At 34.9% G+C, this 15,331-nt stretch overlaps 1 protein-coding gene across 1 annotated transcript; it reads right to left on the bottom strand.

Annotated features, from left to right (window-relative positions):
* Positions 1 to 273: 273 nt before the first annotated feature.
* Positions 274 to 6,040, bottom strand: LOC121312274 (homeobox protein EMX2-like). Its single transcript, XM_041244200.1, has 3 exons — positions 5,318 to 6,040; positions 3,130 to 3,314; positions 274 to 838 (listed from the first exon to the last, which is right to left on the bottom strand). The coding sequence occupies exons 1-3, from the start codon at positions 5,706 to 5,708 to the stop codon at positions 671 to 673; spliced, it is 744 nt and encodes a 247-aa protein (XP_041100134.1). The 5' UTR covers positions 5,709 to 6,040; the 3' UTR covers positions 274 to 670.
* Positions 6,041 to 15,331: the final 9,291 nt, after the last annotated feature.

The raw sequence follows: 15,331 nt of genomic DNA, 5'->3' as shown, positions 1-15,331 counted from the left end.
TATTTGATCTGTGGTATACATCTGTTCAGTTTTTTTTTTTTTTTTTTTTTTTAGTTTTAAACCCTATAAATATTGTTCTTGACGATGACGTATACCGTAAGTGTTTGTCAACCAACTGTGGTCTTCAACAGAAGTTAATAAATTTTTGAAAACTGCACATTGTTGTAAAAAAAAAAAAAAAAAAAAAAAAAAAAATAGAAGCACAGAGAAAGGAGGATTTCGGCCAAAAATAATAATAAAAAAAAAATATATAAAAACATAAGGATTCTCTTTTTTAATATCTGTTTGGGGGAAACAGATAGCATGCAATTCAAGCTTTAAAAAGAAAGAAAATGGTTTCGTGTATGGAACGTTCATTTTTAAGATTGGGGTCTCCGAAGTGCAAATGTCCAATATGAATTGGAATTGTTTTTGTTTTTCTGTTTTTGATTTTTAAGTGGACTGCATACAATGTAATACCTGACAATCATTTTGTCTTGGTGCTTGAGGTTTGATTGACAGATCCATGCCACGGTTCTGCCAGCCCCAGTGCCACGTTTTGGACGTCTCATTTCCTCAGCGCTTTCCAAAGGTTTTGATGGTCTTTTTTACACTTTCATTCTGTAACACCTCGCTCTTGTTTGTGTGATCCTGAAAGCTGCACGCTACTGGAGTTTGTGATCACTCGTTCTTAATCATCCGAAGTGACGTCTATTTCCTCTGGACTCGGCTGCTTGGTGGCGAGTCTCCATCGGTTGATGTGATGAGTGCCCTTTTTCTTCTGCTGTGAATCGGAGCCTTCCTCTTCCAATTTCTGTCGCTTAAATTTTGTCCTTCGGTTCTGAAACCACACTTTTACCTACAAATAAATGGGTTTTTGTTTTAATATCAGCATAAGCTTAAATGATATATGTTGTATACGTTTTATGGTGTCACAAAAGACTACTGAATTCACAGCGACATGAATTATACACCATACATAACCAAGTGGCTGTCCAATTGCATATTTGTCTGATTAAATATAACTATATCCAAATATATAACAATATATATATATTATATATATATATATATATTATATATATATATATATTGGAATATTACTTTATTTTAGAAAGTGAAACAAGTTACAAATTGGTTTATGTCCATGTTAACCAAATACTGGGAATTGCCCCACGGGTTTTTTTTAGGACTAGCCTATTTAAGAAAAATCACACACCATACCCCAACCAAACACACCATAGTACACACACAGGTAAGTGGGTGTGGTATACACAAAAGAAAAAAGTCACTGAAGTCATTTGTAATATCAAAATCAACTTACATCAAATGTAAAATATTAATATAAGGACCTACACATAAATACCAACACATAAATACCAAATTACATTAAATTAAAAAAGTTATTTAAATTATATTGTAATATAATAGACATATTGCAGTACGTATTTAATTCGTATAAATTACTACACGGTAGGCTACGTACTTTAGCTATGTGTGTGTGTGTGTGGGGGGGGGGGGGGGGGTATTTTTGACATGTATCATTGACTTTATAATTATTTAGGTAAGCGTGCTTTAAAGCAAGTGATTTGATCATTATCAGTGGCTATATAATGGGGAGATCATAGCGAAAGATGAATATTTTTAATAGCAGGGATACAAAACTGCCCTTGAATTCACCGAGCTAATTTTTTAAAACATTATTCCTAATATACAAAAGTCTCTGATCTGAGAGGCTGAGCTGGAATAAAGGTGCATTTCATTTGCTTTCAGACAGCTAATTGAGGGGGAGGCCGGTTCATTTCTCAAGACAGATCTCCAAAAGGAACTCGTTTGTCAAAGAGCTAGGGGTTGACACCGGGACAAAAGATCCCAACCAGCTCCGAATCCATCCAGCACAAAGAACACCTTAAATATCGTTTGCCTGGGGGAAATTCATTGTGACCGCTCCCTTGTTTAAAAAAAAAAAAAGCTAATAAAAAGCTGACAAACCCCTTGTTGTTTTCTTGGAGAGACGTTTTAAAAAACAATTGCATCAAAACCCCATTTGCCCTTAAAATGGTTACAACATAATCCGCGTACAAACCAATAACGTTTGGAAGGAGCTTTGAACCCAGACAGTAGCTATTCAGGGGTCACTCGTCTTTATTAACACTGCAGAGTTTCACTTGTGGAAAATTCAGCACGATTTGAGACAGCTGACCCCAGCCATTCCTTCATTCTGTAACGCATCACAGTACACAAAAATGTAAGAAGAAAAATAGCCTTACAGCGTCAATTATTGAAGGGATTGCTTGCTTTTATAAAATAATAATAAAAACTATTTGAATATAACTGTTGGTATTTAAGCATTATTTTGTGCATCACTGATACGCATATTAATATAATTATCGTGTTTATGCTGTAGCTACGGGTTCCACATAAAGCAAAAATAAAGCTTTCGAATACAGCGTGTAAAATAAATAAATAAATAAATAAATAAATAAATAAATCCTGTGCCATGCACAAATGTTTTTTTTTTTTTTTTTTATTTTTTTAGCTAATCTAGTGAAATGATCCCAAAAACCAATAAAACATCATCTGGACGACTTTGTCAGAAGGAAACATTTTAAATTGTAACGACATTTATGGATAAGCATATGTTTGTATTCAGTAAGTGACTATGTGCAGGCGTTGGGATTTGTTACCATATTTATACGACCCCTTTCTCAATGTTTTCTTTTTGGTATAAACACTGAGCAGGTGATCAGGTGTAAATGAAAAAAATCTCATAACCACTGTCTCTCAAAATAAATCTGCCTAACGTCTCCAAAACCTGTACACGTGTTTATACTTTCTATATACAATGAACTATTCCACAACACAGGTCTCCAACAGGAGGCCATGTATGTATAGTATTATCCGATAACATAAATGCATTCTGTTTTGCGTTCGCTCCATGCCTAATTTTCCGAGGTTATAACTGTTAATTGTTCACTTTCCACATAATAAATAAAAAATAAAGAAACAAAGAAAGAAACAAAAAATATGCGCAAAGACATCATGCAAACTTGCATGAGCTAATACTATGAAAGCACGTATGCAGTTGATCAGTTAATGGTACTCTCAATATGGCTCTTAACATATCCATTATTGTAAAACAAATCTTACCTGTGTCTCAGTGAGACTTAGACTGTGTGCAAGTTGTTTTCTTTCGGCCCCAACCACGTAGTGGTTTTTTTCGAACGCGTGTTCCAGCCGCAGTAGCTGTGACGGGGAGAACGCTGTCCGGATTCTTTTGGGTTTTCTGGACAGTGCATTGTGTAAAAGGAAGCTCTCTGGACTCGTTTCGTGCCCTACACAGTAAAGCACAAAGAGAGAGATTAGATTCCCCTTTCAGCTTGACAATCTCATTCAGTTTCTGAGTGATCCATGTTATTAGACTAATGCTGGGTCTATCGCACTTATTTGCGATGGCATATCAGAAACAATGACTACTCTAAATGTATGTGTAAGCAGCAGCCATTACGAAAATGTGTTTGATCTTTTTTTAAATACCACGCAAGAAACACCAACATTAATTAAATTCCTTTTTTTCTTTGTTTTTAAATACCATACAGAATTGTAGCAATTTATAAACAAACATTACAAAAAAAAACTAGCTTTTTTTTTTTTTTTTTTTTTTTTTTTTTTTTTACATGAACGTGACAAACAGCATGATATTAATTCAATAACACACTAACAACATCAACGTGTATTTAAGTAAGCACTTGTAATATTTGAATGAAAGCCCACACATTTGGGAAAAATGCCGCATTTACATGATAGAATTTAAATGAATACCACAGTTATTCAAAACAACAGTGCTCTATTTATAGTAATTTGTCATATAACTGAAATGAGCATAAGAAAATTGGAAAAAAGTATATTTTTGAGTTTCAGTTTTTTGTCACATTAACTTTAAAGACGGTATGCAAAAGGCGTATTATTGTGTTTGAAATGTATACGGCCGTTTTGTGTGTGTGTGTGTGTTTTGTTGTTTTTTTTTTTTTTTAATATCAATTGTTGAAAGCGTTCCTGTAGACACTTAATATAAACCAAGTTTTAAACATATATATTGTTGTTTCAAACTTTACACAAAATATATTTCTGACTGTTTAACGTTATAAACGAACGATTGGGAATTAGAGACTGAACATCAATTATATCTTTGTATTGTATTTATTTTCAGGATATAATTGGCCTATCTTTATGAACAAGTTAAAGAAACTACAATATTGCAAACCATCATATAAAACAGGTTAGGAAGGCTTTGATATTTTTCAAACGAAAAGGATTCTCTCAACAAACGTTTGTTATTGACGAACAACAAACGTTTAAAAAAGAGGATAACCTAACTAAAATTAAATTCAATTAAATTATTCCGCAAGTTTTCCCAAATTATGTTCTTAAAAATGTAACTTGTTTCAATATTTAAAATACGATGTCATGTTTTAATTAATAAAGGAAAATAAACAGGGTATTTCTATTTTAAAACAACATTACTTTTTCTGATGTGGATATATATTTTGTTCAATCCTAATATAGTGTGTTATCGGAATTTTGCGTCTATAATTACACTACTAACCGGGAAGCACGGCCTCGCAGATAAGACCTGCTGGCGCAGACAGCAAAGGTCAGAAAGTAAGGAAAAATTAAATTATCAGCAACTTGCGAGTAAATGTTTTCGGCTTCTCGTCTGGATACAAATGATTGTCAAATTCTTAAGGTCTCTCTAGAATGGACGCTATCTTCTGTAACCTCCAAATTCACATAGGATTTGCATCTTATTGTAAACGTTACGTTTCCTTCTGATTGATATTTGTATTACTTCCAAAATACATTTCCCCAGATCTCGATTTACCTTTAAATAAAATCCCACCATTTTAACGTTTAGTCCTCGTAGTCTTCATTTTGCTGTGCATTATTTGTATTTATTTATTTGTACTGTTAATAAACAATTTAAATGTTTCTATGTAAACTAAGAATTGCTATCCTATGGAAATGCGTTTTGGTAAGATAAAAAGGATTGAAATGAACTGAAACTTTCTACATTTTAACATATAACCTATTTATATTCGTTCGATATTTATACGTTTGTTTTCTTTACAATAACCAGTTGGCAATTTAAGTAGCCCATGTAAACCCAGGCTTATTCATCTGAATTAAAAAAAAACACCTTCAATCCTATCTACACAGCCTTGCTAAATCGAAGTGCTTGATCGTTTCTTCGTTGTAATGCTATAAAGACTATCGTTTAGACACCCTATACATACAGTGGCTAGAGAATTAGAGAATGAAACACAAAATCGAAACCTACCTTGAAATCTGTGTCCCAGATACCTATATCTGTGTATTAGCCATGGGTAGAAAGTTGACGGGTCCCTTTGCTGGCTGGCAAAGAGGGGGTGAGGATTGTGAGACGAGGAAAGAGGGTGGGCTGCCAGAGCGTGTGGTGGTGGGACTGGAGGAACCGGGACGGCAGAGTTTGGAGGATGAGAAACCGTCTCTGTGAACATCAAGTCCGGGTTAGAATAGACGCCCCTGCCGCTAGAGTGAAAGCCGTTCAAGAAAGGGTTCATCTGGTTCGAGTTTGCATAGCTAAGGGCCGCTGGTCGGATGGGATCCTCGCCTCTGGAAGCAGGCAGTGGATTATCCTTCGCTACCAAAGATTCGATAGTAAAACACCTCTTTGGTGCTGGCTGAAACATGATTTTTACCAGTCAAAGATCCCCAAGCGCAAGTAAATAAGCAGGCGAGCTCGTTAAAAGAAAATACTCCAGGAAAATGTGAAAGTTTGTCGCAGGATTAAGATGGAAAAGCAACAAAAAGGTTTGTGGTATAAATGAAAAAGTCTTCTGTAAGGTGGTCACCTAGTCCTCAGACAATCCATGGATGTGATCAGTTTTTTTACCAGTTGTGCGAACGATTTGTTAGTTCACGAGCCTAATTAGGGTTGGAATCACACAAACAGCTTCCTCTGAAGCCTGTAATGGCTTGATGATTGGTTGCTATTACTTGCCTTAAGGTTGAGGGAACACTCTTTAAGTGCGTCAAAAGGAACTCTGAACACTGAGAGGCAGATTCAACCAAATCGGAACGGATTCGCTCCTAATACCCACCTACTGCAATTTACATACAGAGCAGAGCCAGTAAAAAGCGAGGAGGAATTTGTCAAGTTTTGCTACATATATTCTTTAATAAGTCTATGCTGACATGTACTACTGTCCTTTTAATATTATATATTATATAATGAATGGCACATTTTTTACATTTTATTTCGTTATTTTTCTATCGTACACAATTGAACGTCGATTAAAGAAGCAAGACATACGAGGTTGTACATGTATTTATTTATTCATTTTTATTTGTTTTACTTTGGCTGTATATGATTTTAAAATGTGCAATATCTGAAAACCGAAACAACCACTGAATGGCGTGCTAATATTATAATGAGTGCTGTGTATTTGTAACGCAATGCTCTTCCCTTTTCTAAAGGAACGACTCGATTGCTATTGCGGAAACAAAAAGGTTTCTTCAAATTGAATGTGTTTATAACCATATAAGTCTGCAAAGCGCTGTTCATGATAGTTTCTTTTTTTTCTCTTGGTATTCCCATTTCACTCCGCGTTTTCTATCCGACCACCCGTTTTGGGATGAATTTGGGGTTGAAGGTGGCTCTGCTACTATTGGCCTGGAAAGAGGATGATTAGATCCTGGTAGAGCTGGCTGCTATTTATTGTTTATTTCTAGTTAATATTCTATTATCCATTAGTCAGTCAGCCGTTTTTGTTCAATTACATTCCTTTTAAATAAAGCACTTGCAGGGATTTTGGGGATTTTTAATTTTTTACTCCAAAAAGTTTGGTTTATCAGCTATACGCACATGCACTGTTTCTGAGATGCAAAACACACGAACATACTGTACTTGCGCAAAGGCGCAATTGAGGAATACAGTACGTACTTCTTTATACAGCATGGACATTCAATTTTCCTACATAAAAACAAAGATTTCCAGGAATTTTGCATGCAATGCGCGTATAAATGTACCTGACACACAGATCCTTGTGACATATTATTTTAAAAGACATGTAAATTCTACCAATTTCGTTCTGGAAAGGGAAAGAGGATCTTGGCTTGTATGCTTATGATTATTAAAAAATCATGCAACATTTTAAATGTAGCCATTATGTTAAATAATAGAAGCCCATATTTTACCCAATATGAATAAATACAATATTTTATAAGCTTAAAAAGAGAGGAATAAGGTAACTTTTCCATGATAATTTTCACGTAAAAACATGCTACTTTAATGAGTAAGGCCCGAATTTACCATCAGAAACCACACTGCCTATATGGATTCCATATCCACCAAAAATTATGTTTATTTTGTTTTTTTTTATATCTGTAACATTCACACCGCGTTTTGTTAATACACAAAAATATGAATAGTTTTTACAAATTCCAAATGATGGCGTAGAGAAACAAAACATTCATGATACACGATTTATTAAGCTGTGCACAAAGCGCTGCATTGTAATGCTTACACCAACTGCGCAGTCAGTTGCCCCAAATCGCCACTATCTGTACAACTCTGCAATGAGAGGCACAGTATATTTATTCTCCCAGACTACACACTGAACAAAAGTTACAACAATATCAGGGGGTCTTGAGGCATCATTTTGTATCTAAAACGCTACTTGATTTATAGTAAGCTTAATCCGTGGTGCTAACTGGTTTAGTCACAATGCTTCTGAGGATAACCTTTACATCAAACACGATTGCCATTAAATTATATTACTGCAACTATCACTGCCTGAATAATAAGTATTGAAGGATAACTTTGATTGCATTACCAATAACGGCATATATTTTTGACAGCTGTCTTTCATACTCGTTTTATGTTAGATTGAAAACTGTCGCTAAAGACGTTCTAATACAATTTCGTATTTTCGTGAAACCACAATCCTTATACTGCTATATTACAAACTGCGATAATGTTAAGACTAAACAAAGTTAATCTCACATTTCAACTTGTGTTTTCTGTACAGATTTCCAACTACATTTCCTTATATGATGCATAGCCTCTCATGCAAGTGTCCAGATTGGATCAGAGACTGTGTTACAAGGCGGGCCTTTTACTATGCTAATATGTTGTAAACAGTCGGGGTTACACCTTGACACTGAAGAACTGAAAGATGTGTTTAGTGGACTTAGCTCATGTTATCGTTAGGCTACACATTGTGTAAAAGTTTACTGATGAGAGAGCGAAGATAAAGAGATGGTATATGAACATTTAAATATGAACATTAAAATACATTACAACTCTACACCAGTGCTCTCTTATTAACTATGTAAGATTAGTTGTTCCCTATTTGACAACGTCGCCAACAAATACCATACTTATATACATATATATTATCATATAATATTACTATTATATATATATATCATATATATAGTATATATTATATATATATAAGGTCACTTGGACCTTTTACTAATATAATATAATTTTAATACAGACAGTAAAATAATAAAACCAGGTAAGGGTTTCCAATGGACGCAAATTACTAGCTATTGAGGAACAATTAGTTCCTTAAATATGCTATTTAATGCACTATATTAGCCTTAAATAATGGTAAATAGTTTTAAGTTTGCCTGGGAAATCGTTAAAGGCAGTTGTAACTCGGTAATATATGGTAAAGCATGAGACCAATCTAACCTCTAGAAAAGTACAAAACCTGTCACACTTTATTGAGCTCGAGCGTGCCTGAATAATGCCCGAGTCTCGAGAACGGAAGCACGTTATATTAGGAAATATAAAAAAATGTCTGCTATGCGTTTCTTTTTTTTTTTTTTTTGTTTTTTGCTGTCAGTGCTGTTCTGATTTGCTGGTGTGAAGCTTAAACAATTTGTTGAAATTCTGTAACATTACTGAAAGTGTTTATTACTCCCCTTATATTGACATACAAAACGCCTCCTTTGCAATTAAGAGGACCAATTTATATATATATAGCTTGTTATTCTAACCACCTAAGTCAAGAATCTATTAAATAAACAGACACTGAAACACAGAAACAGTTGGATATGGCTTTAAATCTATGTAGATTCCTAATAAGCATATTCATTCGTATTATTTTCTTAGTTGTTAAATAAAGGTTGATTTGAACACTTACAAAAATACATTTCAATAATCATATTTTTTTACACTGTAGACAATTAATTAAGCAACAACTCTTTTATTTTATTTTACTTTATATTTTGCTAAATGAAAAAGGCCGTATTCAAAAGTTCCTTAAATCATAGAAAATTACTTTAAGCTGCACTTCATGGATACAAATCCTATAGAACAGGTTGAAAATCTTCTTAACACTGAGTAATATATGTGTTGAATTAACGATGAGTTCGATAATGACACGCTTTGTGTGTTAAATCCCCGACACGGTTCCTGTTACAAATTGTATTGCCATTCAAAACAAATCTGGTTATCATATTAATCTTATATCTTGTAAAAGGGTCCGAATAACCTACAATGTATGTGCATATACACATATGGAAATATAGTCTATACTGCTTTCCGTGTACCGAAATAAATGCATTTTATTCTTGATTAACTATTTGTCATTTGGAATGTTATGAAGTAGTTACCACGAATCAGATTCCTTGATTAGAAAAAATGCAATTGTTTTAAATAACTTATGACAGAATAAAAGGTTTCATTTATATTTTAAATATAGCACCACACAACTATGGCAATCAAGTGTGACAAGAATATCAGTGTACTTGCTGAGTTCCAAATAGAATCTTCATGCATAGACAGGAGAGCACAACGCGACCAGTTTAAAAGATACAATATGAGATAAGCTTTAGATTCATCACATATGTATGTGTACGGACGTGTTGTTTAGTATAACATATTTGGAAGTATATATTCATAATATTAATAATACTAATAATATATATTCATAATAATAATAATAATAATGTATGTGATTATATTATAATCAGAGAATTCAACATTACAGCATAATTTAGGCAGTTTGGTTACACTTTAATTTGATTGATGGTGTCCTGATAAATGTATTTCTTTTTATTTAAACTCAAGCTCAGTAAGTCGTGGGCTGGACTCTTTTTAGTAAACCCAATACTAGTAGTTACTCACTGCAGGGGCAAGAAAGCATCATAAATGTGTGTGTTGTGCCATCTAGTGGCTACAATTAAAAACGCACTCAAAATAGCTAATTAATTAACATATGACATTTTGACTTCAGTGTCGTTTAAATGAGCGTGACGCATACCTGATTATTTCATTTTGGCCCATTCCAAAACTTGTCCATTTTTGAGGGAACACAAAAAACATACAAAACTCCAAAGGACTATTTTAAAATAAGTAGGCTTCCAAATAATTAAGCTTTCATTTAGATAGTTGGTTTTGTACAGTACACATATTTTCAAGATAAGAAGTATGATTGACTTGTGTTGGGAACCTATTTTCTCGATCTGATCCTTGCTTCTGCAATTCGCTTGGCCCCCGAATTGATGGCCCCGTGAAATTTAGACCATTTCAGTAACGCATAGTATACATTTTAATGTATAATTCCTGGGGTTCCGTCTGTACCATTCCCTGTACTTCGGTAGTGTGTTTGTGCCCCGTTCACATTTGCGTGTCGTTAAATCCCCGCTTTATTTATATATTTCCACGGCCACGCCATTCGCGACCGCTCCTCCTACTCCTCATCCTCTCCTACTACTACTCCTCTCCTCTCCTCCTCATCCTTACTCCGCTACAAAAAGTCAGTATGAATATAGTGCCTAATGCCACAGTTCACTTGAAAATGAAAATAAACAACATCACCTAAAGGTCACAGATTTTTTTAAAAAAGAAATAAAATACATCACAGTATCTCAAACTGTTAAAGTGAAACTGGAGAAATCATTGTGTAACAGCACAATGTGCATGCTAGAAAAAAAAAAAAACGTGGGCTGTGACAGATAACACAGTGTAACAATTTATTTATTTTATTTTTGTTCCTGGGTAGTAAGTGTGTTATTTCCTAATTGCTTATGCCTGAAATGTATTGAAAATGGCTATTATTCCCCACACACGTTGCTTTTGTGACCAGGACAGTGATATTGCAAAATAGCACTATTTCCAATGGGAAAACAGGCAAATGTGTGTTTTTTCGTTCACATCAAGTCAGAAAAAAGCAACATATGATTCCAAATTAACATGTGTTTATACCCCTATGCCTCACTTCCCCGGTTTCTCCCGCAGGACTCCCCCCAATGACTACCCCCCCAAGATTTAGCTAGTGAGTCATGTTTTTGCGAGTATACTGTATAATCGTAAATCTCGAAAACTACTCACTTCGAAATCTTTTGTAGTCATTTTTGTATTACTTTCAGTTATAAATACATGTGCATTTGGATTCATATGTTGTTTTTTTTTTTTCTGACTTTATGTGAACGAAAGACACACATTTGCCTGTTTTCTCTTTGGAAATAGTGATATTTCAAAATATGACTGTCCTGGTCACGAAAGCAAAGTTTTTGGGGAATAATAGCCTTTTTCTATACTTGTGAGGCATAAGCATTTAGGAAATAACAATTACTACCCAGGAAAAAAAATTGTGTTACATAGTGTAACGTCTATTAACGTTATGACTTCCCCTACCGCCCCGCTAATATTGACTCAACATGTTGTGTGGTGTGTGTGTGTGTGTGTGTATATATTACACACACACACCACACACCACACACACACACACACACACACCCACACACCACACACAGTGGTTTGCAAAGTTTTCACATTTTGTTGGCAGCAGAGCGTACTGGACAATGCCTTCAAATTAGACTTTACATGTAGAATCTACACAAACTACTCCACGTTGATAAAGTTAAGAAATGCATATAGAATATAAATAGGTAAGATTTACAAAGAAAAACAGATTAATCTCCATTGCTGCCTTCCCGCCTTCGCCTTTCGTGGCGATCTTACCCCCCCTACTCCCTTTTGCTCAGTTAAAAATCCTAAGACTGGAAATATCCCGCTCAACGTCGATCCACAGGAGTTTCACCAATATGAAAGGAGAGTCTCTAAGATCTGCAAAAGTTCAAACGTTGAGTGGATCAACTAGGTGTCCATCGTTAGTATTCTGAGCTGTCTCGCGAACAGAAACAAGTCAGGGATAAAGTGGTGGAGAGGCACAGAGCAGGAGGAGGGTACAAGAACATTTCAAAGGTGCTAATTATCCCTCAGCACAGTGAAGTCCGTCATTAGGAAGTGGAAGATGCATCCTACTATCCAGATCAGGTCGCCCTCCCAAACTGAGCAACCAGGCAAGCATGAAATTGCACGTTATTAATTCACTTGCAGTTGTACCGCAAATCCAAATGAATGATTGATTAGCAATCGAGTCTTCTGTTCGCTCAGAAGCATGACGATGTATTTCGTCATACAAAATGAGTGAGAACAGCCAGTCACCCTTGGTCCTAACCTCTACAAATAAAATTAATAATAATAATAATAATAATACTAATAATAATAATAATAATAATAAATAATGACAATTATGTCACTAGAGTGTATAAACAAGAACATCAAACTTTTTTGCAACCCAAACCGTTTCACGTCATAGGATATGTTTTTGTCTTTCAACCTTTTTATTTTCTGTTTGTTCTTTTATTAAATGCTGAGCGCAAGCAAGCTCTCAACTTCCCCAAAACTCCACTGCTCTGTTGTTTATTTCCTGGTTCCTGGTTTCTGGTCTGAAGTCACCCACTGCAGCCGTCTTTGTGAGAGGAAAGACACGTCTCTTTCGGTACATATACTATGCACGTCGTGTACACCTTTTTCCAAAACACCAGCTGCTGAATCGTTTACGCTTCCAAAGCCAGATCCCTGAACAATGTGCCTCAGGTTAACACGACCGTTGTATTTTGAACATCGTTGCACAATCGAATACTACAGTGTCTGGTCCCATAAACTGGACCATAAACGGTGTTACACCATACAATGAACAGGCAACTCACATTCAATACAAATTGCCTTTAATCCAAGCAATATCCAATCATATTTAAGAGCTACATCATGTGGTACTGGAATCAACAGTATATTAACAGTTTGAAATGGCAGCCATTAAACAAAAAAGGGCCGTAAGTGCACTTCTATTAATTCAATTGTTAGAAGATGAAGAAAAACACAAACTACAGCAAAAGAGCATTTCGGTTAAGAAGTGGCTCTTATGGCGACAGGAAAAAGGCTGCTTTCACAGTTTACTGAATGAGCTTCAACACGACGTTACAACCAGTTACAGCTAAGGCTAATATTATTTATAACTGACAGTCATACAAAATATAAAGCACAATACAGTTGAGAACAAGTACAATATACAGTAATAAGATATATTTATTTCTGCGTGTAGACGCCATTTATATATATAAAATTTATATATATATATATAGATATATATATATTATATATATTATAGAGAGAGAGGAGAGAGGAGAGAGGAGAGAGAAGAGAGAGAGATGCAGAGATAGAGAGAGAGAAGAAAAAATTGTGAACCCCAATGATAATTATGGAGTAATAATTAATAGTTTTACCACTGATAGCCTTCTTGAACTAGTCTTTTCTTAAATAACCAATAGGGCTATTTTCATGGCCTGATGAACTTTGAGAGGGGTGTTGCGTCGGAGAACCAACTCTTATTTTATCCCCTGACCATAACCCCTGTATTTAACTGCTCCCAAATCCACATATAACATAAAAAACATTACATACTACTTACACTCAATGTATTGTATCAATTTTGCAAGAAAGAGTTATCCACCCGAAAAAAAAAAAAAAAAAAAAAAAAAAAAAAAAAAAAAAAAAAAAAAAAAAAAAAAAAAAAAAAAAAAAAACACAAACACAACAAAAAAAAAAAAAATACGATGACACGGAATGTATGACTTCTGCTTTTGGGACACTATATTTACTGGTCTCTAGATCGCTGCTAATAAGTAATAGTAAGTTTATTTTAGTAGCGGATGTATCCATTCAGCAGTATACATTATCATACGTAACATATATGTATGTATACTTATTGGATAAGCGGGGTTGAATTATAAAAAATCCCGTCTCCCTTTTTGAAGATATCCCACGAAATGTGCACGTCTCTTTAGTGATGACGCGCTCACGCGGTCCCCGCTTTCCGAGTGCGGGGTGTTGGTTCTGCTCTACGTCCTCCCAGCTAGAAAAGTGAGTGGTGGGGTAATAAGACCACAAGTCCGTTACTCTTTAGGTACGCAATTACGTCCATGTGAATAACCCATTCAACAGTTATCATCGATGGCACCAAGTAAATCTAGTAATAATGAAAATTAAATGGTGGGCACGCCGGCGGTGACAAATAAATTGGTTAAGATACAGCAGACTTTGTTTTACTGAACAACTTAATGTCATGAATTGTGTACCATTCATTTAGTAAGATACGGGTATTTAAATCCATTAAGGGAACCCTGGTTTTATCAGTTCAAGTTAAGTCCCCTTAATTTAGTCGCAAAAATTTACATAATTATCTAGAAGTCAGGGTGTTTGTCCGGAGCCCAGATTTGAAAAACAGAACAAAAGTAAGGGCCTTACATTTCGACCGAGTCGAAAAGTAAGGATGCTAAAGTCTGCCTTATCAACGAAAAATGCAGAGTCATTCTTGAGAGATCATTATGTTCAATGTATCCCGGGTTGTTACATAATACCATATCAAACAACGATCGACAGTGTAATGTTAACTCACCTGTGTGTTTGTTTTTTACTTTCCCAGTAGATAAGGTGGCCACTTTTAACAGAACTGTAAGTATCCACCAGTAAAACCGCAGTGTTTTTAAAACTGCTATTCTAGTAATTTCAAAGACACTCAAAAGACAGCTTATTTATTATGTGTTGTTTTAGGTGCTGAGCGCCAATTGCCTTTGAACGTATCTGAACTGCAATGCGAATAGTTGCTTATGTTGATGTTTTTGTTCAATGCGGTTTTAAGAAAGATTATGCTTTGCATTTGTGAAATTTAACAGCAAGCTGACACTCAACTCCATCCCACATATACAGAGTACATGGTGTTATTAATTCGATTTGATAACTTGGGGATAGTTTGGCTACATGCTTCCACTAGTCAGGAACCGTTCAATAGATAGAATTCAAAGTTTATACAATGCGTTTAAAATGATGTAGCATGGATCGCCATGCTTATTGATGTGATGTAATACGTCACACTAGGTTCCACAGTGGTTTACCATGCTTCCACTACGTTTATAATGAACTCGTATAAGGATTTTTAAATAATACCAC

This window comes from Polyodon spathula, unplaced genomic scaffold, assembly GCF_017654505.1.
Source record: "Polyodon spathula isolate WHYD16114869_AA unplaced genomic scaffold, ASM1765450v1 scaffolds_3784, whole genome shotgun sequence".
Classification (NCBI taxonomy): Eukaryota; Metazoa; Chordata; class Actinopteri; order Acipenseriformes; family Polyodontidae; genus Polyodon; species Polyodon spathula.
The sequence above is the reverse complement of the archived record's forward strand: the minus strand, read 5'-3'. Positions and strand labels throughout refer to the sequence as shown.

What these genes read in the sequence shown, in the direction of transcription:
- LOC121312274 (XM_041244200.1), bottom strand. Translation starts at nt 5,708, where the DNA reads ATGTTTCAGCCAGCACCAAAGAGGTGTTTTACTATCGAATCTTTGGTA. An exon ending in TCTGGGACACAGATTTCAAG is followed by an intron (nt 3,315 to 5,317) that starts GTAGGTTTCGAT and finishes TTTACTGTGTAG; the next exon opens with GGCACGAAACGAGTCCAGAG. An exon ending in TAAGTCTCACTGAGACACAG is followed by an intron (nt 839 to 3,129) that starts GTAAGATTTGTT and finishes ATTTATTTGTAG; the next exon opens with GTAAAAGTGTGGTTTCAGAA.